General features: G+C 35.7%; 2 protein-coding genes across 3 annotated transcripts; both read left to right on the plus strand.

Moving 5' to 3' along the window:
- The first annotated feature begins 279 nt into the window (after positions 1-279).
- LOC111026003 (monothiol glutaredoxin-S11) lies at positions 280-879 on the plus strand. The gene has a single exon (XM_022303967.2). The coding sequence runs from the start codon at positions 403-405 to the stop codon at positions 721-723; it is 321 nt and encodes a 106-aa protein (XP_022159659.1). The 5' UTR covers positions 280-402; the 3' UTR covers positions 724-879.
- A 2,421-nt stretch (positions 880-3,300) lies between these two features.
- On the plus strand, positions 3,301-23,340 carry RIN2 (RPM1 interacting protein 2). Of its 2 annotated transcripts, XM_022301117.2 has the most exons (13): positions 3,302-3,486; positions 4,020-4,448; positions 7,760-7,837; positions 9,560-9,646; positions 9,730-9,851; positions 11,131-11,227; positions 11,364-11,469; positions 14,605-14,762; positions 14,847-14,984; positions 15,067-15,134; positions 15,226-15,456; positions 20,554-20,932; positions 22,854-23,340. In XM_022301117.2, the coding sequence occupies exons 2-13, from the start codon at positions 4,209-4,211 to the stop codon at positions 22,908-22,910; spliced, it is 1,761 nt and encodes a 586-aa protein (XP_022156809.1). In that variant the 5' UTR covers positions 3,302-3,486; positions 4,020-4,208; the 3' UTR covers positions 22,911-23,340. The 2 variants fall into 2 exon arrangements, with proteins under 2 accessions (XP_087981089.1, XP_022156809.1); XM_088124963.1 differs by lacking the exon at positions 7,760-7,837 and having other exon boundaries at positions 3,301-3,486.
- The last annotated feature ends 115 nt before the right edge of the window (positions 23,341-23,455 follow it).

The raw sequence follows: 23,455 nt of genomic DNA on the forward strand, positions 1-23,455 counted from the left end.
AATTGAAAGTTTACGGTTACTCTTGTAACAATCATCATACTTTAGAAATGGTTAGTGCAATTTGCCCGAATTTCCATTTCCACACTTGCTTCATCTAGAAACCCAACAATGTAACCCTTCTACTTGCAAGATACTTTCTTAGTTTAGATTCTAAGCCAAAAAAGTAAAAAAGAAGCTAGCATCCTCTTTGAAGGATCCATCATTTTCAGATTCATTAGCAGCCTTTTTCCACCTCATCCCTATATATATAAGCCAAACACGGCTCTCTTATTCGAACAAAACTTAGCCTTTCCATAACTTTCTCTCTTATATATAAACTCCACACTCAAAGAAGAGCCTTGCTTGAGATAAGCTCAAGCCTCAAGCCACTACTTGTAACATAAAAGGTACAATAAAAGGGGCATGGAGAGGGTGAAGAGATTGGCAGCAGAAAATGAAGTGCTGATAATCAGTAAGAGCTCCTGCTGTCTTTCTTACGCGGTGAACGTGCTTCTCCGGGAACTCGGAGTGAGCCCGATGGTGTATGAGCTCGACCAGGACCCCGAAGTGGCGAGGGAGATGGAGAAGGCTTTGGTAAGGCTGCAGGGCTGCAACACGCCGCCCGTGCCCGCTGTGTTCATCGGCGGGGACCTCATCGGGTCCACGAATGAAGTCATGTCCCTTCACCTCAGCGGAGATCTCAATCGAATGTTGGAGCCCTACAAGCTGGTTCAAGAGAACTAGCTAGATGATGATGATCAAAAACCTTGTATTTGCCAAAACATTATTAGTTGCCTTTTAAGTTATGTGATATCATTTGGGTAATGAATAAAACTCACTGTATGTCAACAAGTCTGTAAGTTGATATGGGAATTTAGTATAGACTTTAACTTTTCTTTCCATGTTTCTGTTGAAGTTTGCTACTTCTTCCTTAATCCCACTCTATTCCGAGAAGGAATTCTGTTGCAGATTCTTTGTCTTATTGCGCGGCATGTTGGCTTATTTGTTAAAAGTATCTAAGTATTAGATTTATTCTTAGCCTATCCGCTCTAAACTTTTTGGTTCAATAATAATTTAATATGGTATCAGAATAGAATACGAGAGTTTTGTGTTCAAATCAGTGTAATACCGTTCTTCCTTCCCAATTTAATATTTGATCATCACATGTTGAACCTTATGTTAGATTAAATTTACTACATGCTTTTGTAAGACTTTGTGGTCATATAGACGACTTTGTGCCTAACCTAGTCGAACCTTTTGTTCAGAATGTATTATGACGAATCCTTCTCTTTCAATTGTGAAGTAATTTTACCGCTATTTATTAGAGAGAGAGTGACAACCTCCTACTTTATGGTGGGATAATCGCGTTTGGAAGACTCTTCTTCAGCAAATGACTCTTAAGGAGGTGGAATATGTTTGGCTAAATTGTTAATGAATATTTAATAGTCAGAAGACCCATCATCTTAAGCTTTTAGGTAATTTATTGGTGATTTAATGGTATTATTGTTAGTAATTGCTGTTGTTTTCTATTTTTATAACTCTCTCTCCCTCTAATATTGTGTAAAGTGACCAAAGTATGCGAAAATATTAAATTTACGATCCATTTTGGTAACGTCTATGATTTTTGTTTCTTGTTTTTCCTTTATCAATTTTAATAAACATGTATTTTGGAAACAACAAAGTTCAGTTTTTTTTGTTTCATTTTGTGCAAAACATATATAAAAACATTATTTTACCATCATGCACTTACAAAATACATATAAATATTAAAAATTTTTAAAATATCATAAATTCTTTTGAATATTTGATATTCAAAATTAAATTTCATATAAAAAAAATTACTTCTTTTAATTTAAATTTTTTGGAGAAAAAAAAAACAATAAATGGTTCAATATGTTTTATTTATCTGAAAATAAAAAATAAAAAACAAGAAATAAGAAATTCAAATGGGATTCTATTTTATTTATTAAAAAAATAGGAAATGAGAATAAAAAACATGAACAAGTTACATATTATTTGTACCTTGGCATCATTTTCTAAGGTACAAACTAAATTGTTAACAAATTTAACTATTAGCAACTAAGTTGTTATGTAATAATTATTTATTTACTAATTTTTTTAAATATCAGGTAGTAAAGTTAAATACTATATAGTTACAAATTTTAAATTATAGATACTGAATTATGAGTCAATTCAGCATAGCAACTAGATAAGGTACCTGTTATGGTAGAAATAAAGTCGAACCTGACAAACAAACTATGTACCCACTTAAGAAGAAGGAAGCCAATGAGTAAGGGAGAAATCTTATATGGGTCTAAGTTAGCTAGAAAGAAGAATGGAAGTCCGAACTTAGAAGCCCGACGGACGAATGGTAGCACAAGGCCTTGCCAAGCAAGACTTGACACCCGACCGACCAGTTGATGGCATTGACCACTGACATTTGTTCGACATCCCGAATGATGAGTCCCTTGCCTAGTTGATGAGGTTCAATAGCGGACTGATTGTCTTTTCTCCTTACATTCAGTCCACGACGATGCTACATCCACCCAAGTAATTAAGTTTCATAAAGGAGATAAGATTTGATTCCTATAAATAGAAGAGATAACTCAACCTTAGAGCATGAAACCATACTCTAAACTACACTATTCTTCAACTTTCAATTCTAACTTAAGCATCAAAGTGTGATGTTTTATTTTTGCATGTTAACGTCAAGTCCCTTTGATGCGATATGTGGTTAATCAATCTAACTAAACTTACACATCAACAATATGCATGACCATTTATAGGGTCGACGATTCTATCTCCAACTCTACGGTAGTTGAACTAAAAAAAGATTAAATTATTACATATATCAAACTTTAAAGGTCAAATATTTATAGCTAAATCGTTGTTTCCATCTTTAGGGAAAAAAAAGGTTAAATGCTTACTCCAACAAAAAAGCACATACATTTCTTTGATTCACTAATTACGAAATTAGAGATCAACCATGATATTAAAATCCATCAACAAGTCAACACCAATTATATTTCTATGTATTCATGAGTTCGACCGGGTAAATCAACATATCCATCGTATTACAAAAAAGTTGATAAAATATATAAAATATCACTAATATTTATCATTTTAAAAATAGAATAATATTTATTTATTAATTTAAATATTTTTTTATAATTTTTTAATCCCTCTCGCATCTGTAGAAATATCGATAAGATATTTTATTGATATTTTCACGAAGTGAGACATATATTTAAAAACTTGGTACCTTCCACGGATAAAATAATCAAAACAAGATAAAATAATCAAATTTACCATGTCAATTGCCAACCTGACAGAGTTGAACGAAAGGAAGACGAAGAATGCATCTAACGCAGGTACACCCGCCAAAATAAATTAATTGTTAAAATAAAAAAGAAAATACGAAAATCTCTCTGAGAAATGCGACGCTGATGATTTACGATTACGGAGACTCGCACCGACACCACCGAAGCTTCATCTTGGTTGAATCAGGTCCCTAATTTCCCTAAACTGCACGATTTGATTGATCTTCTTTTTTAATCTGTCAGCTTGATCAATCTCGAAAGCGAAGTCTAATTGGTTGAAATTCTTTGCTTGGATTCTCTGTATTCTGCTCATCTTGTATAGTTTCTCTGAGATTTAGCACCGGGTTTTCGTGGGGTTTTTATTTTTATGATCTGTGATCCCAGATTGGATTGAATTGACGTTTTGAGCAATACTGCTCCTTCCGTGACGTCCCTCTTCTGTTGTCTATGCCTGGTTGAATTTACAGTCTACTCTATTTGATGAATTTATTTTGATTCTCACCTTCTCGGGATTTTAGAATAATCATGGAATTAAGTGAGTTTTTGAGTGCTTATGGCTATATTGTAGAAATGATACATTTGTCGGGTAACTTTTACCGTTGCGTTACTTAAAATGAATCAAGAGGTTTCCGTACTTGATCTTCGTTTTTGTTGATTTGAGAAATTCTTGTTCTTATGTGGCCATTTCATCTGATGTCGCAGACTCTTTCTTTCTGACAGGTAAATGTTTTTCGGCTTGGAAGGTTGCAGCTAACAAATCGATTCAGAGACTGAGTAGATAGATAGGCACCTTTTTTGTCCATGTTTGGCGATGATGCTGAGTATTAGTGGAAAAGAACAATGCAGCTTCCATTGTGATGACTTTCCTGAAGTTGGGTCTTTGTAAAGTTAGTTGCTGAACTAATATCAATGGGTGTCAGTTATATAGCAATATCTGCGGCATGTACAGTGTTAAGTTTTGTTGGTCTCCAGTTATGGACGGAGTTATCGATAGAAAACCTAAAATCAGAAAAAATAATTGGAGAAAATCCTTTTCAGACGGAGAGTGCTGGCCGTGTCATTGATTTGCTCTTAAGTTCCTACGTCACTGTGGGACTGCTGGCTAACTTTGCACTTAATGTGTTTGTTCTACTCATACTATTTCTCAAGGTAAGTTTATCATTTCTTTTGGGAGCTTTGTATTGCAAAGAAAGTAAGAAGCTATGAACTCTCAATCATTTATTATTTATTTTATCATTTTATTTTTTTGATAACTCTCAATTTTAACGCAACAATACAATACTACATAATATTTGCGGTCTGATTTAGGAAGCATTGTAGAACTTTCATGTTTTCTTTTTTCCAATGCTCGATTATTGATGTATATGAGTGACATAATGTAATTGATAACTGTAAGAAAAAATTAGAAGGAAAAATATTTGGCAATTTGAATGGCATTAATGTGAGTTAGATTTTCACCTTTTTAGATGGGAAAAAAAGTTGGAATGGTAAATTAGATCTTCTATTACCAATGCTAATGGGCCACAGAATCTACAGTGTCTAACCATTTCACATGGTTTATAAGGGAATTGACATGATTTTTAAGAGTAAATAGCAGGAAGACAGTTACTTTAAACCTCTGTTCTTATTGCTACGGAAGTTTTTGAAGAACAGAGGGTGAGTAAAAAGAGGGCTTGGGTTTCAAAAGTGATTAACTGACAGAAAGGATACGAGATGATGGTGGATTAAGTGGATTTATAACTGTGTTAGTGGAACAAAATTCTTAGTTTTTGTCATTGAAATGTTGAAGGAAGATTGTTGCTACCATAGGTATGAGAGGTGATCTTGTCTCCCATTCTATTTGTGTTAATAGCAAATGTTTTGAGTAGGTTGCTGACTGCTGTATAGTGGTATAGAGAATAGGCATATTGAAGGTAATAAGGCTGGCAGGGAACAAATTGGAATGAATCACTTCCTCCATTTTCTAAGTTTCGATCCCGATAAAGAAAAGGGATAATTGATAAGTTGATAACAAAGTTTCGTGATGTTGAATCCCAGGCGTAGTGCTTCTTCTCCTTTGCTACCTATTTTTACTAGTGGAGTAGAGTTGACATAATCCATAGGATGCAGTTCGATGGCAGAGGGGGGTCCTTCTTTACTCGCCCTTTTGTGCTAAGTGCCCTTGCTTGTGGTTGGCCTGTTTTTGTGCTTCTCTTTGGGGTATTTAGGTTGAGAGAAATAATAGAATCTTTGGAGGGATTGAAAGACCTTGGGAGAAGGCCGGGTCCTTTTTTCAGTTTCCATGTTTCTCTTTGGGCTTCAATGCTTAAGGGCTTTTGCAGTTATCCCTTAGGTTTTATTGTGCTTGATTGGAACCTCTTTTTTTAGTTGGGCTCCTTTTGGGTTTGACTTTTTGAGCTGTTTTTTTTGTACGCTCTTGTATTCTTTCATTTTTTTTTTGCATAAAATGAAAGCATGGTTTCTCTTTAAAAAAAACAAAACAAGCCTGCCAAATGTGAATTTTGTGTACTTACTTGTAGCATCTCTTTTTTTTGAAAAGCATGAAACAAAAGCAGATCAGATACCAAACAACTCCTAGGGGGAGGGATAACTATAAGTAGTTAGAAAGCAGTAGCATTTGCACAGGGATTTTGTAGGAGAATTCTTGGGAGGACATGTTGGTAATTCTGGAACTTTGTAATACTGGCCAGCAATGATATTCACAGTCACTCATCTCTTATATTTCATGGGGTATATTGTGATACAAAAACTTCTGTTAGCATGTAAAAACTCAACTTGTATTAGAGATTATTTTTAAGCTTAATTTTTTGTTTTTGTTTTTGTTTTTTATGTAAGAAACAATTTCATTGATGTATGAAATTACGAAAGCCCATGGAAGGGTTACAAAAAGCCCATTGATGGGTTATATAAGACACTTCCAATTAAACAAGAGGGATGTATAGCTATAGTCATGGAAAATAGGAAAGGTCTCACACGAAGATATAGCTTTATACACTATAGCATCAAAAAAACGTTCAAAAGATTGTGTCTTGTAATTGAAGGTCCTTTGATTTCGTTCACCCCAAGTAGTCCATAGAAATGCTCGAATGAAATTTGTCCATAGCTGTTCCTTTTCTTTCTTGAAGGCGTGTCCCATAAGGGTGGCCTCAAGGAGAAGTTGGGGGTCATTTGGCAAAGCTGTGGACCAACCAAAAGTACTGAGGATATCCTTCCAAAATTCATAAGCAAAGGTGTAGGTGGTAAATAGATGTTGTTGAGATTCCAAGCTGTTCTTGCAAATGATGCACCACTGAGGAGAGATAGCCATGTAGGGGAATCTTCTTTGAAGCTTGTCATTGGTATTGATGGCACGGACTAAGCTCCCATAGGAAGAAGTTCACCTTTTTTGGGCACTTGTCCTTCCAGATAGTGTTGTAGAGGCTAGTTCAGGGTGTTTGGTTGCTGCAGGCGAGGTGCTTTGTGAGGGAGCTGGTGGAAAAAGATCCATTTGCTTCTAGTTTCCAGAATAGAACATTCCTTTCTGTTGTTAATTGGCCCTCTGTGAGCCGATAGCTTAGGTCTGCTCATTCAATTATCTCATCATCTTTAAGATTCCGCCTTAATCCCAAATTCCAGCATGCTGTAGGTTCATTCCAGAAATCAGAGATTGGAGCCTCCTTTCTTGATTATAAAGCAAAAAGGGGAGGGAAGGATTGTTTAAGGGGCACACTATTCATCCATGGGCGATCCCAAAAGAGTGCTAACAAAGCTCTTGAAAGGGCTTTCCATCTTCTCAAAGAGATATGCACCTTTGTCTAAAGCTTCGAATGAGACTTCATTCCTGCCATTTCCGGTTTTGTAGGCCAGCCGTTCAAAAATCAGATTTGAGTCTTTCCAATGGTAGCCCATGGGCATTTTGCATTGGGGTGTGAAGTAGTGATAGGTTTGTGGTTCCAAGATGCTCTACCATATTTTGCCTCGATCACTTTCCTCCAAAGAGTTGTTTCCTCCTTAATGAATCTCCAATTCCATTTTGCAAGGAGAGTTCTGTTTTTCAGTTTCATATTAGCAATCCCTAAGCCCCATTCTTGGATTGGTTGTTGTAAAGTGACTCTTTTGAGAAGGTGCATTCCATTGTTCTCCCTGTTACCTTTCCACATAAACCTTGAAGATGCTGTGCTGTCCAATGTATGTGCCACTTTTGATGGCAAAGGAAAAAGGGAAAGATAGTAAGTAGGGAGGTTCGATAAGGTGGTTTGAATGAGTGCAAATTCAAATTCCAAAAACCTTTCAATATAAGGTGCCACTTTTAAGCTTAATTTTTTCTAGAATGCAAATTCAAGAAACCTTTCAATATAAGCCATTTCCTCATAATCATCTAATGTAAGATCATGACTATTTGATCGTAAAATTGCAATAATTATTGCTTGTATTTTCCCCCAAGATCTTTGTTTTGATACTTATAGATTTTTTGTCAGCAGACCATATTTTTTGTTGAGCTATATTCATCTGAGAGTCGGAAGTTGGTGGAGCGTCTTGTTAATTATGTCATTTACAAGGTTAGTATCCAACTTGATCTATTTCCCTTTTAAAAAAAAAAAATATTGTTTTTCTCTTGTAGATGGTTAGCTCATGATCTAACTTTGGGTTGGCTGTAGAGTGTAGATTATTGCTGTTTTACATATTTACTGTAGTAGTTCTTGAAGACAATGAGTTGGTGCATGTTAAATCTATGGATTGTTTTGTTTTTAATCTCAAACCAAATGTGAGGACACTGAAAACTATAAAAACGATGTAGTTGAAATCCATTAACAATTTAGAATGCATTTGGCTGTAGTATCTTAAAGCTATTTAGTTTTTGAAACACAAATGAATTAGCTTTTTCTAATTCCCTGCTTTTCATTTAATTCAAATTATGTTTTATTAGATTAACTTTTAATATATAAATCTAAATTCATAAATTAATTTATTGTGTCAAAAAGAAACAAGAAAAGAAAATGCATAACTAAAATAGAACTTGCAAATTTGTTGAAAATTGAGGCTGCAAAAAACAACAAATGAAACAACAAAGGTCCTTAAAAAATGCAAATCCAAGAGCCATTAAAGATAACCTGCCCAATGAGCTGTAGCTCTCTACATGATGAATTTCTACTAGCTCCAAAAAGAGAAGCCAACTTCTTGATTTCTTGATCAAGGAGGGCTCGAGGCCAGGAAATTTTTAGAAAGGACTAGAGAATAAAGAAGCAAGAACAAATTCAAGGATATTGTCGGCATTGAACTCTTTTTTCTTTACCCTTTTTTTCTATAAATTACTCTCTTTCAGTTTTAATGATTTTGTTAGATATTATATAAATGATTAAATTTATCCTAATCTTAAGATTTTGGGTTCATTGGTGAATTAATCATAGTTAAAATGCTAGCAGGGCAGGAAGTCTCGTATTTGAACCCTTGTATTGTCCTGTCTTCTCCATTTAATATTGATTTCCACTTGATGAGTCTTATACAAATCGAATCGAAAGCTTCGCCTACGACGTAACTCAACGCTGTAAGCTCCATTTTCCTGGCGCTTGTTTAAGGAATTCCAAGCTTACAAGTGAGAGGATGTTAGATATCTTACAAATGATTAAATTTACCCTAACCAAACTTAAACTTTTGGGTTCACGGGTGATTTAATCATATTTAAAAGATTTATTAGGGTTAAATCACCACTTGAAAGCTTAAGCTAATGAGTTACGTTAGATTTAGTCAACTACCTTAATATTCCCTCTCACTTGTGGACTTGAAAATTTGTATCAGGCCCATAACTAGTTATCAATATTAATCGGAAGGAAATAACATTACAGGGTTTGAACACAAGATCTCCTGCTCTGATACCATGTTAAATCACCCTTGAACTAAAAAAATTTAAGTTAACGAGTTACGGTACATTTAATCATTTATCAATACTTTGACAATTGACAACCTTTTTGTTACTTCTTCTCGTTTGATGTAAATTTTGATTGATTGGCAATCCTTTGTGTAATTTCTTTGCTCTTTTGATGTAAATTTCTAAAGTCTTTTAATCTTGGTATTACTTTTGCTTAAATGTACCCTAGATGGACAAGTTTATGTCTCTCTTTTTATTTTATTTTAATTTATTATTTTCTCCTTTGTAAGAGTATTTCTCATCCTCTCCTACTGACCTACATGCATATTACAATCACATACGTGCACAAACACGCATATATATATAGAATGGTTATGATTTTGTAAGTTTTTATTTTTTAATGAACATGAAACAGGGAACATTTCTACCTCTGGTTGTTCCACCAACAAAATATCATGCAGCATTGTGGTCAATCTGGTTGGCTGTCTTATGTTCATTGAAGGTAAATGGTGCAATTTTTACTCTGGATTTTGGCCGATTAGTTTCATGTAAAGACTCCGCTTATTACATTGGCATATTGTACAGATGTTTCAAGCATTGGCTAGAGATCGTCTTGAACGTCTGAATGCATCACCCTCTGCCACTTCATGGACATATTTTCGTGTGTATTCTGTATTATTGCTGGTCCTCTTTGTTGACCTTTCTGGGTAATGATTAATTTTCTTTTTCCAGTGTAAAGGTATCCAAAATTGTGGGAACATGGAATTTTAGGCTTCATTTATGAAACAATTGTGTTTTCCTGTTTTTACATTTCTTTATTTTGTGTTTATACTTGCATTTTTACTTGCATGGTATGTAGTTTGTTTGTATTAGTTACAATTTCTTAATTCTTTTCTGCCTAGTTTGCAGGCAATGTAAACAGTAGTGCATGTTCATATTGCTTAGATATCTTCTCTTCATATTTTTCATGGTGTTAGCAGATTTAGAAGCCACACCTTAGCTACAGAACCACTGCACTTTATAAGGAGTAGGATGTGGATTTGCCTTGAGGTTAAGAGTAGAAACCAACTTTTTTGACAAAATATTCTCACTACTTCCGCTTTCTATCATTATGTTGCAAATCTTACCATTGATTGTATATCTTGTTCGGAAAAGTGAGCGTCTTTGTAGATGGGAGTCAGTTTTAGGTGTTAGCAATATGTATTGCAGTACACAAGAAAGTTGCTCTCTTTCATCAGGTTCAAGATGAAGTACATCTTTGCCAGATTAACCAGTTAATGATATGGTTTTAATTGTGCCTTGTTTTCCAAAGGTCATTTTATAGCTCGAGGATATTATCTCTTTTAAGGCAGCTTTGAGGCTTGTATATTTGGGCACTAATGAGAAGTCTGTTCATCTCTTCCCTCCTCATGGATAAATGTTCTTAATTAAAGCTGAAACTGAAAGGTCACTTTTTGCTTTAATGATTTGGTCTTAATTGTGCCTTGGGTTTCCAAAGGTCATATCATAGTTTTGAAGGTCTTCAGTTTGTCCCGAGGTACTCCTCAGCCGGTTTTGCTCCTCATTGTTGTTTTCATCTTTCTTGTTTTTTGGGTTGTATTTCCCTTCTCTTTTATTGAGTTCTCTAGTTTCTATTTTTTTTCTTTTCCTTTATGAGATTGTATCCTTTGAACTTGTTTCCTTTTCATTAATCAACAAGAAGTTGTTTCTTGTTCAAAAATACAACGAGAACACATTACATGAAACCTCTCCAGTGATTAGTGGGGCGACCATAAGTACAATGCAAGGATTGGCCCCTCTACCCTAATGTCATGAATATCATGAATTATTGTTGTCAATGTCATTCATATTGGAATGTGTTCTGAATTCTCTCTGAGTGTCTCTAGAAATGAAACAATAGTCTCTTTGATAAATTATGGCATGCACTTGAAGCTTTTATCATTGGATAGCTGAGGATATGCCCTTATGCTTTGCTGGTTTGTGCAGGATAAGATTCTGTCTGATGATATACCGAACACTGGGTTTATCTTTGTTTCTCTTGTTGTTCTTTGAGCCTTTAAGCATTGCTTTTGAGACGTTACAGGTAAGTTCCTTGGAATTTTCAAGATGATAATTTCTATTTCTGATCGTATTGGCCTTTCAGGCTATCTGCTCATTCTTTTTTCTTTTTACGTTTCGTCCTTTGGCATGTGGCATGTGGCATGTGGAAATTTTTGCAGGCCATTTTGGTTCACAGCTTTCAGTTGCTTGATATATGGCTTCATCATTCAGCTGGATACAGCTCAAATTGTCAGATCACAGAGTTTTTTAATACAACAATAGCTGGTATTATCTTTTTGAATGTGTTGGCCCAGTTATTAATTATCATTCCTTTTAGAGCTTCTAGGATTAGTGATTTAAAAATTTTAGTGTGCAGAGACACTTCTAAGATCTAAGTTGACCATGGATGTAGCTATCCAAATTTTTTGCATTCATATAAAATCATCTATAAATTTTTAATGACTCTGAGCTCAGTGTGTGTGTTGATTGTTTAATTATAAAAACCATTTGAATAATATAGATTTTGAACACTAGTGACATCTAAAAACTATGTATTTCATGCAAAGTAATCGATGACAAAATTGTTGGTTCCTGCACAGAAAACCATGTAATACATGCTTGCAATTGATAATGATGAGGTTGGGGTTCTCCGACTATTTCTTTGGTGGCTTAGCCATGTAGCTACATATTTTCTCCCAAAAGATGTTTCTTTACTTGTTTTAAAGTAAATTTACTTATTCCTTCATTTGATTATTTAGTGCATGAACAAATTTGTGTATTTAAAACACTAAATGATGAAAACTTAGAAGTTAAGCAGCACAAAAACAAAGATGGACATGCACCGCAGATATGACATGGGCATGGTTGCATGCCAATTTCTAAAAAAGGACACATTAGTTTTTCTGATATATATACGTCTGTGTTTATGTTTGTCTATTTTGACGTATCTTAAATATTTGACATTGGAAGCAGAAGTTATTATCTAAATTTAAACATAAAAAATAACATTCACTAATAATAGTGGAGACAACAAACAATATCTATTAGTTTACAAAAACAAAGTTTAAAATAGAATAAAAAAAGTTATTCTCTTTTCTTTTTAATATACTCAGTTTAGTTTAGTTTAGATTATTTTATTTTATTTTGTTGGTTAAAATACTATTTTGGTCCCTATACTTTCAGCGTTGAGTTCATTTTGGTTCCGATACTTTTCTTGTACTTCAATTTTGGTTCATAGTACATGTACTCTCAAAATGTTAATTTTAGTCTTTATATTTTTAAAAATGGATCATTTTGGTCTCTTAATTTTATTTTTAATCTCATCTTTTTCTATCACAATTTCAACACAACTCTATATACCCAATATATTTCTTGAAATGTAACCACGACTTTATATTAAAAGGTTTCTGTTATATGTACAATCTGTGTTAAATTTTTATAAATAAGGACCAATATGGTTACTTTTTATAATGACAGGGACCAAAACGAACATTTCGAAAATATTTGGACTAAGATGAATCAAAATTGAACATACTGACACCAAAATGAACATTTTGATAGTACGGGAGCTAAAATGAACCAAAGCTGAAAATACATGAAACAAAATAGTATTTTATCCTTATTTTTTTAACGTGAGTTTTCAATTACCTTCATTTTCTAGTGGGTAGTGGGGTTTTAATCCAAAATGCCTTTTTTTCTCGAAAGAAAAAAAAAGGGTCCAAAATGCGTTCTTTACATGTCTTTAGCGTATTCTTAATATGTTACCAATGTGTTAGAAAATTAAAGAGAGTTAAATAATCAAACACTCTTTTCTTAATGTGTCGAACACATTTTGGGCACGTGTACGTGTTGGACGTGTCTGACAACAACACTATCCATAAAATAGAGGATTTGTGTGTCCTAACCTTGTAAAATGTTATCAATTATCCAATTCCTTCTAGTAAAATTAAGCATGCAAGTTTAGAAACTTGTTTTGCCAATATTGTTATGCAACTTGATTCGAAGGTGCATCCGCTAAATGATTCTAATGTTTTTTTTATGAAGATCAAGCTTTCATTGAAGAAAAATGAAAGAATACAAAGGATCATGTGAAAAGACAACCCATCAAAAAGGATGAATGCCTCAAAACGAGCCATTTTCCGTATAGTTAATTTTTTTTTTTGGTGAAAGAAACAAATTTCATTAATGTAATGAAATGGAAAAGGAAACAAAAGGGGAAGATCCCAAACCAAGGGAGTTACAAAAAGGCTCTCCAATTGGTTAAAAGAGAAACAAAGCTATAGTGTTTAAAGATAGGAGAACATTTACACCAAGATACAACCATAGACACTATAGCTTCAAAGATGATGCCAACGGAAAGCTCCTTTCCTAAGAAGATCCGGCGATTCCTTTCTAACCATGTCGACCAGAGCAGCGCCCTAACAAAATGCTTCCATAGGATTCCTGCTTCACTGGTGAAAGGGTGCTCCAAAAGAGTGGATGCTAGGAGAGAACAAAGATCCGTGTGTAGGACTACAGGCCAACCGAAGGATGAAAGAATAGAGGCCCATAGCTTTGCTGTGTATTCACAGGAAACAAAAATGTGGCCCATGGATTCTTCTTGTTTTTTACAAAGCACACACCATTGGGGTGAAAGACACATATGCTGCAACTTCTTTTGAAGCTTGTCATGGGTATTAAGGGCATTCCTGTTGACCTCCCATAAAAAGACTTTGATCTTTTTTGGGTAATGATCCTTCCAAATCGATTTGTAGAGCATAGTCTCCTCATGAGTAGTTTGTGAGATTTGTAGATCTTGTAGAAGGGAGTTGACGGAGAAAAGGCCAGATGGTTCCAATTTCCAGACAAATCTATCACATCCCCGATTGATGTGGATGGGAGACAGCAGGAGATGGAGCTCTAGGCATTCATGGATTTCTGCGTCTTTGAGATTCCGTCTAAAACAGAGGTCCCATGATTTTGTAGTTATCGACCACATCTCCTTCACCAAGGCATCTTTGCAGGAGTGTAAAGCAAATAGGAGGGGGAAGACAGTACATAGAGGACCGGGGGCCAGCCATCCATCTTTCCAAAAGAGAACTTTAGATCCATCGCCTATCTTGAAGCAGCTTCTGTCCAGAACATGTTGCTTCTGTTTTAATATAGATTTCCAGGGACCATGGGCAGAAGCAAGAGAATAGTGAAGGGAGCTTTTGTGCCTATCGAGGGGCCCATATTTGGCTTCAATGACTTGCCTCCAAAGGGCCAATTCTTCTGTATGATACCTCTAAAGGGCTAATATAGTTAATTTTTTTTTTTCATGGCTCCTTTTGGATTATTCATGACCCCTTTACATAGCTTATAGTACTCTGATGATTGTACTTCTCGATACTTGATCTCAATCTTAGGTTGTAAGTTTCTGAGTGATGTGTATAATGGCAGGTTCCTTGTGGGAATTGAAAGGCAGTCTTATCAGAAATCTGGGATTTTTCCTCGACATGGCAACATTATTAATGGCACTTGGTCATTATGTGCATATATGGCGGCTTCATGGAATGACATTTAATCTCGTGGATGCAGTCCTTTTCTTGAACATTCGCGTAAATATTATTGACCATTTTTACATAATTATATTTGTTCTTGGTTATAAATTGTCTCATATCCTTTTATTTGCATTGGAGCAGGCCTTATTAAGTGCAACAATAAAGCGTATTAGAGGTTTCATGAAATTGAGAAAAGCTTTAGGTGCTCTACACGCAGCTCTTCCTGATGCAACATCTGAAGAGCTGCAATCATATGATGACGAATGTGCTATCTGCAGGGTATATAATTTTATGTTTAATCACTTTTTGTCCATAAAATTTTTATTGGTCAAAGTATTATAAAGTAGGGTAATAATGACAGGAACCTATGGCCAAGGCTAAGAAGTTAAACTGCAATCACCTTTTTCATCTTGCTTGCTTGAGATCTTGGTATGATTGTGTACTTTGCTTATGCAACCAGTTTTATGTTTTCAAGTATATGAAGCAGTGGGGCTTAATTACAATGCAAATATCATGCCAGGTTGGATCAAGGTCTAAATGAATATTATTCATGTCCTACTTGTCGAAAGCCACTTTTTGTAGGCAGACAAGAAAATGACGTAAATCCTCGTGCAGGAGGGACTTTTAGTGATGAGCAGCTTGCTCGTCAGATAAGTGCAGGACTTAATCGACAGAATGCTACTGTACCCACCCTTCCTGCTGGAATTTTCCCCAATCAGACACAAAATTCCGTTGAAGGCAGTCCTTGGAGGTCTGTTCAGAACCTTCAAATTTTGTTTTCCATTTCCAAGCATGATAATATTTAGTTTTTATTTTAGACCTTTTTGATATATATATATATATATATATATTTTTTTTTAACAAGAAACAAACTTCTAAGTGATATATTAAAAGAGAGCAAATGATACAAACTCTAAAGGGGAGCGAAAAAGAAAAGAACCAACGAGAAATTGAAAAGATACAAAAATGAACAACTCAGATGAAAACCCATCTGAAAACCTAGACAAAAAGTATTCCAATTAAGACTTGAACACTTTCTTCAAAACAAACCCAAAAAACACTTTCTTTGAAACAAACCCAATCTTTAGAGATTGATATCATCAGACTCGACTTCAAAGAGCAAAATATCATATTTTTTTGGTTGATTTAGCGATTCCTTCAGCAAGTTCCTTCTCATACTCAACATGAATCTTCAATTTTCTTCTATCAAAATCTTGTAAGCAGGCCACCCATTATTTTTCAAGTCTATCCGCCTCCGAATCTAGAAAAGCTAACCAACTATTGAGGACATTGAAGTCATGAGGAATTTCAGCTGGTGGATCTATCTTGAAGCCATGAGAGGGAGGAGGAGAGACCTCAGAGGAGTTTGCTGGGAGATATGGCTGTGAATTCATTGTGATGGAAGACTTAATTACCAAAAAGAGTCTTTAAATAGGCTGAGAAAAGCAACGGGCAACAGGCAACAGGCAACAGGCAACAGGCAACAGCCATCCAGCCTCTTTTCAATGAACCTCTTCGACTTCAAACAACTCCTTGGGAAAAGAAGATGAGGAGAAAAGACCAAAAAATGCTGCATAGAAAGACCTTTTGGATATTTCCATCAAAGTATTTTTAGAGTATTTTTTTAAACAAAGAAACAAACTTTTCATTGATAGATGAAAAGAAAGAAAAAGTTCAAGGATACTGGTTTCCGAAGTGAAGAAACAAGCAACTTGAAGAATCACAATAGTCCAAATAGAATCATAATGAACGAAATGCCCAGAGGAGAAACAAGCTAATAAAAAACTCAAAAGCAGAACTACAAAAGTGAAAAGCCATTGAGACTAAAATCATATCCACTAAAAGGCAAAAATAGCTCCTAAACCATTGTCCATAGGATAAAACTAGAAGGTAAATCTTTATATTTAGCTCTTGGAAACGGGATTCCATTGTCAAAAAACCCGCTCTCGGTCCTTTGGAAGACCTCTTGTCCAAGGAAGGTCAGTATCTTATCTTGGATCCTGTTGTATGGCAAGCTGAATAATTGGGGAACTGTGAAACGGAAGCTCTCCAATTTTTCACTTCAGCCTTCTGTCACCTGCTTATTTTTTTTCGTGTGGCAAAAGTCAAGAACACTTATTCTTTCACTGTCATTATGCCTCGAGAGGTTGGTGGCCTATTTTCAAAGTCTTCAACTTATCTTGGGTCTTCTCAGTTGACACCAAAAGCAATCTGCTGCAGCTACTTTATTGCTCCTTTTTTCATCTGAAGGTTCGTTCTTTATGAGTTTGTATAGTCAAAGCTTTACTATCATAAATTTGGTTTGAAAGGAATCAGGGAATCTTCCAAAACGAAAGCGAGGATTGGTTCGAATGTTTTGAGGTTGCAAAATTTAAGGCGTCTCAATGGTATTCTCTTTCAGTTTTATTCTCGAGTTATTATTCTTGTATCATCTTTGATGCTTGAGAAGCTTTTATTTCTTCTTAGTTTTCTGATTCTTATTTTATTTTTGGGCTTCTTTCACTCCTTTTGGAGTTTGTATCTTTGAAAATTTCTGGTTTTTTCATTTATCAATGAAAAAAATCTTGTTTCTTGTTAAGGAAAATAAGGAAAAAGAAAAAAAAACTTCTGAAGGAGGTCAAGAAAACTTTAGTGAGAAAAACTGCTTCTTTCAAAGCGGCCTACAAAAAGACAGCCCAGGGAGCCCCCTAAAGAAAAGGGCTTCAATCCAAAAGAATGAATCCTAACGGATAATTACAAAAGGCCTTGGAAACAGAGCCCCATAACGAAGTATTAAATCTAATGAGCTCCCAAATATAATCTATAGATTTCTCCACCCCCTAAGCAATCTGTGATTCCTCTCCCGCCAAATGTCCCAAAGAGTAGCCAAAAAACAAGCTTGCCACAAGAAACGCCCCCTATCCCGAAAAGGAGGGTGTAGAAACAAAGCCAAAGATCTTGTGCAAACTGACAAGTCCACAACAAATGCTCAAGGTCTTTCGAGGCACTCCTACAGAGTACACACCATTGCGGGCCCAGACAAGAGGAAGACATCCTCTAGATACGATCCAAGGTATTGAATTTACCAAGTAAGACTTGCCACCCGAAAAGCTTGATCTTCTTTGGAATTTTAATCTTCCAAAGGGAGGTAAACCAAGGGGACGACGGGGAAAACGAGGACGGGGAATTCAAGATATGAAAAAAGGAACTACAAGAAAAACCTTTTGAAGGGCTAGGGGTCCACACCCTCACATGCTCCCTCCCAGAATAGGAGGGGATCTCAGACAACAAAGCAAGTAAAGCAGAAACCTCTAAAGCTTCTCGATCCGTCAAAGAACGAGAAAGACCCAAAGAAATGGAAGGACCCACCCCCCTATGATTTAAAACTTCAGCCACGGAAAAAAGTCTTTTATCAGAAAGATGATAGAGCCGAGGAAACGCTATGCATAGAGGTTTATCACCTACCCAAGAATCCTCCTAGAAATAAGTGTTATGACCATCCCCCACAATAGAACGAAGAGATTGACAAAAAATGGGGAGACACAAAGCAATAGCCTTTTAAGGATTGTTATTGTTCACCTTAGACCCACCTACTGGGAGCCAATCGAACGGGTGCAGCCCATACTTGCTCACAATAATCCTTCGCCACAGGGTGCTAGGTTCATGGAAGAACCACCACAACCACTTAGCCAAAAAAGCCTCATTCCTAACCCTCAAGTTCCCAATGCCCAAGCCCCCCGCTTCCAAGGGCTTGATAACCTCTTTCCAACTAACTAAATGAGCACCACCCCCCTCCTCCACACCTTCCCAAAAAAGGTCCCTCATAATCTTTTCTAACCCCTCGCTGACAGCCACCGGGATCTTGAAGAGAGAGAGAAAGTAAGTCGGGATACCCCTCAGCCTGGATTAAAGTGAGTCTCCCTCCTTTAGAGAAAAAGTTTCTTCAAGAGGAAAGGCGCTTCTGAAATTTTTCAAGAACCGGCATCCAAAAAGACACACTTCTAGGTTTATGACCTAAAGGAAGACCAAGATAAGAGGAAGGGAACTCACCCACTTCATATACCCAACCAAGTTCTCTTTTGGGGGTCAATAGTGACGTGGGTAGCTTAGCGAATGGGCTAAGGTAGCCCTCCTCCATACCTTCCCAAAGAAAGTCCCTCATAATCTTTTCTAACCCCTCGCTGACAGCCACCGAGATCTTGAAGAGAGAGAGAAAGTAAGTCGGGATACCCCTCATAACAGCCTGGATTAAAGTGAGTCTCGCTCCTTTAGAGAAAAGGCTTTCTTCCAAGAGGAAAGACGCTTCTGAAATTTTTCAAGAACCGGCATCCAAAAAGATACACTTCTAGGTTTATGACCTAAAGGAAGACCAAGATAAGAGGAAGGAAACTCACCCACTTCACACCCAACCCAGGTATGCCCATTCGCTAAGCTTACCCGCGTCACTATTGACCCCCAAGAGAGAACTTTTGCCTCTATTGATCTCAAGTTCGAACCTTCTGGTGAGCTTAATACCAAAAACTCTTGACATCTCTTGGGTCCGGGCCTTCGAGCGGGTGCAAGTGTCTCTGGGTATAGGGGAGCAAAGCTCCGACTCCCAGTTATAAAAAAAAAAAAAATCCATTGGTTGAATTTATAATGCCATGAAGGGATGGATCCCCTTTGAGAGCTCATTCAAAAACGCTTTGTAAAACTTGACCGAGCTCAAGATTTTGTGTGGTCCGAAATCCTCAAGATTTTTGGCTTAAGTTTTGGTGCCCAAAGGTTGTAAGGATTCTTTGTAGTTGGTTCTCCTTTCAAAAGAAAAGCCTTGGTTCTCTCGTGTTTCAGCTACCCTTTGGAGACTTTCATTTGAAACAGAGAGTTTTCAAAGGCATTGAAGTGACATTTAGGGCTTTTGGGATCTTGTCCAAATTTTTGCTTCTATGTGATATCTTCTCGGAGAGTTTTGTAAATTCAGCTTTGTGAATATCACTGCCAATTGGAGTTCTTTTTTGTAACCTTTGGCTTCTAGGGGATTGCCCTTTCCCCTTTCTTGTATTAGCTGCTTTTGATAATGAAATATTTCTCAGTTTCTTAAATTTAAAAAAAGAAAGGGAAAAAAACTTGAACGAACTGAAATCTTCAGAAAGGTCAACCAAATTTGAGCCATATTATCCTTAAACCATAATAATTCTAAGAACCAGAAAAGAAATTAGCTTCTTTTTGAACCAATGTAAATCACTGAGAGATGATGGGCTCGAGTTTAAGAAGTCCCAACAAAATAGATGAATTAAAACTTCTGACTGACCGATTTTGTTTGGAAGTTTGTATCTTTGAACAATTTTGTTCATTTTCATATATCAATGAAAAGTTCGTATCTTGTCCAAAAAAAACTTCTGATTGATCAAAGGATCATTAACAATAATATCAAGGCCACCAAACTATGACTTTGGTTTTGTTGTCATAAGTGAAAGCCCACACTTCAAAAAAAATGAAAAAGTTCCTTTTTGCAATATCCTAAATGCTTTTAGACACGAGGCTTGAAACAAAAGTGTATGAAGTAGGACCTTATCCATTTTCAATAAGACCACCCTTTTCAAAAAACGGTGCCGAATATCTCGTCATGTGACTCTTCAATAAAATCCCCTTCTTCAAACTGAAAATACAATACTTAAAAGTATTATATATGCAGTTTAATTTAATGGATAATAGTCGAGTGCTAAGCTATGAAATGGTCGGACTTCGGAGCTACTTGAAAACTTGATGTATGTACGAGTTGAGAGAAGCTACCATATTGGTTTCCTGTTCATCAGTTGTTGTGGAAAAAGCACCTCGAATAAATTTATTCTTTACTATTTTTTTGTATTTTCTCCCTCTTATTTTATAGAAGCACCAGTCTTGATCCAAGTTGGTTGCATGATTGGGCTAGCCAGAGCGTGGATGGGGCTGGTCCATCAAATGCAGCTAGATCTGTTGGATTGGGTAGAGTTCAGATGATGATGAGACATCTTGCATCTGTTGGTGAAACTTATGCCCAGACATCCATTGAAGATTCTGCTTGGGGCCTTTGGCCGATTAATCCCCCACAGGTAGTTCCTGGTGGTTCACAAGTTCCTCGAGGTGGTGTTGGAAGACATCCTGGTAGTATGGGTGGTTTAAATATGAATGTGCCACGTGCTCCAAATGACAGTTTAGCCAATATACTTGCCATGGCAGAGACAGTACGAGAAGTTCTGCCTCATGTCCCTGATGAGTTAATTTTCCAGGTAATTTGAATATTCTTCTGGCTTATGGTTGTAGGTTGTAATATTACATGAAATTTATTAGTTTCCTTGATGCTCCCTCCCCTGTGAAGCAAGGAAACTTATTTTGGATGGTGTATCCATGTATGTGCATGTATCCGACACTTGGATATTCCAAATACTTATTGTCAAGTATTGATCACTTGTTAGGCACCACAAACACATGTCGAACACTTGTAAAACAAATTAGATACAGGTTGGACACTTGGCAAGCATAATTGACATGTGTATGGCAATGTGAACATAAAGTTGTAAACAATTATTAGAGACTTAAAACTAAAGCAATGTAATGGACGCAAGAAGAAATATAGGAGAAAAATAATGAATTTTGGGTTAAATGACAAATATATTCCCCCAAACTTTGGTGGTTGTGTCGATTTAGTTTGAAACTTTCAAAAGTTTCAATTATGTATGTTTGTTAACTAAATGATGACGTGGTAGGAGACAAATGATAGAAAGAAGTGGACAGCGGTACAAAATAGAATGTTATGATCTAAAGGGAGATTTGATATCGGAAAGAGGGTATGTGAATGTGACTTGTACCACTTATTTGGTCTAGTGGTCCACTTTTTCTGTCTAATCTCTCTACCACATCATTGCCAAATTTGTCAATATTTGTGATAGGTATGTCACGACAATTAATGATTTTTGCTACGATGACAACTGAAACTTCTTAAAATTTAAGAACTAACTAGATATAACTGACTAAATTTATAATTTAACCTTAATTTTGAGAGTGAGAAGTATTGAACTTAATTCTAAGCACACAAATGCATTAGTGTTAGTGACAGTTTCATTGTTTATGTAGGATGGCATTAGAAATTTAGTGAGTTTGTTTTGATGTTTTTTTGAATATTTTGATATAAGGTACTATATCGTTAGATATAGCTGAAGAGGTAACTAGTTTCTTTAACCTCTTCGAGCATATTTGATTACTTTTCATAGGAAACTTCGCAAGTTAAGACAAAATTTCAGCTTTGAAATATATTCAAATAATCAAATATATTTTAGAAAATGTATATTTTAGTAAACTTGTCTGTCCTTTGTCGATGTATTAGATTTTTAGATAATGATGTTCCACCTTATGATTACTTTTCGTAGGAAACTTTGCAAGACAGGCAAAATTTCAGCCTTGAAATATATTAAAATAATCAAATATATTTTAGAAAATGTATATTTTAGTAAACTTGTCCTTCCTGTGTCGATGTATTAGATTTTTAGATAATGACGTTCCACCTTATCCGTGTTGTCTCTACTACATGTCTATGCTTCTTTCTTCCTGCCCCTTTCACCATCCTAGCTTAAAAGTTTGAGATTCTCTATTCACCTTGTGGGTGTTTGGTTAAGCTTGGATTCTGCAGATGGAGGAAACTTGTTATGTGTTTGGATGTCTGTTTAAAATTTCTAAGCATACTATTCGTTAAGAAAAATAGCTTTCTAATTTTCATGGTGTTCTAAAAAATAATCAAACACACTTTAATGTCCTTTAGGAAAGTATTCACTATTCTTTTTAGAAGTATTTATAAGGTGTGTTTCACATAAAGGCAGTAACTCTCGAAATATTTCAAAGCTTGCTCTTTATTGAGAAATATAATTAGTTTCATTACACTGGTAATCATTTGTTCCAGTCCTGCCCCTAGAACTTCATCTTATTTCATATTCATATTGTAGTAATTGACAATTATACTGTACTAGGTTGTTGTAGGAACTAATATTATTTTGATGCAACCTCGATTTCTTTCTTCTGTATTTATTTTCAATCATAATCTGTTTTATAAATAATTTGTCAGGCTCAAGACTGGTTTATATTCATAGTAAGACAATTTTTGCAATATCTTTTTTCCACATCTTTCTAAATGCTTTAGAGGAATCCCCCATTTTGCAGGATTTGCAGCGTACTAATTCTGTCACCGTCACTGTGAATAATCTTCTTCAAATGTGATTACCAATCCAGTCGGATCTTTGTTTTCTCGTGCCTCATATGATACTTTTGGATCCTACCCTCCCCAGGTAACCAAATCTCAAGGAGGAGATAGGTAATCGCGTTGGTTAAATTAACAGACATACGTTTTCTTATCTTTCTTTATCTCTGTTTCTGATCTTATTTTTTTTTCTCCTCTTAAATATTAAACTTATATATGCTTTCAAATAGCCAATTGTATCCAGCTCAGTTTCAAGAGATAAATGTATGAATGTGAAACTCTCTCATTCTCTTACCCCGAGATGCTGGTCATTGCATCCCCGACCCCGCCTCGCACCCCAAAATACTTTGTATATGTCTCTACATCTTGACAAAAACCACCATAATAATAAATGGAGGACTCGGCCATTGTACATAGCGATTTATATAATTGTGTTTATTGATAGCATTAGATGCGGTTTCATATTGCTTTTACCTATATCGGAGTAATTTTTTCTAAGATCTCTTTGTAGCCTAGAGTTATTGCAGTTATCAGATGGGAAGACAGAAAAAAATAAAGTGATGCT

This window comes from Momordica charantia (assembly GCF_013281855.1).
Source record: "Momordica charantia cultivar OHB3-1 chromosome 6 unlocalized genomic scaffold, Mcharantia_2.0 BLBB01000006.1, whole genome shotgun sequence".
NCBI lineage: Eukaryota > Viridiplantae > Streptophyta > Magnoliopsida > Cucurbitales > Cucurbitaceae > Momordica > Momordica charantia.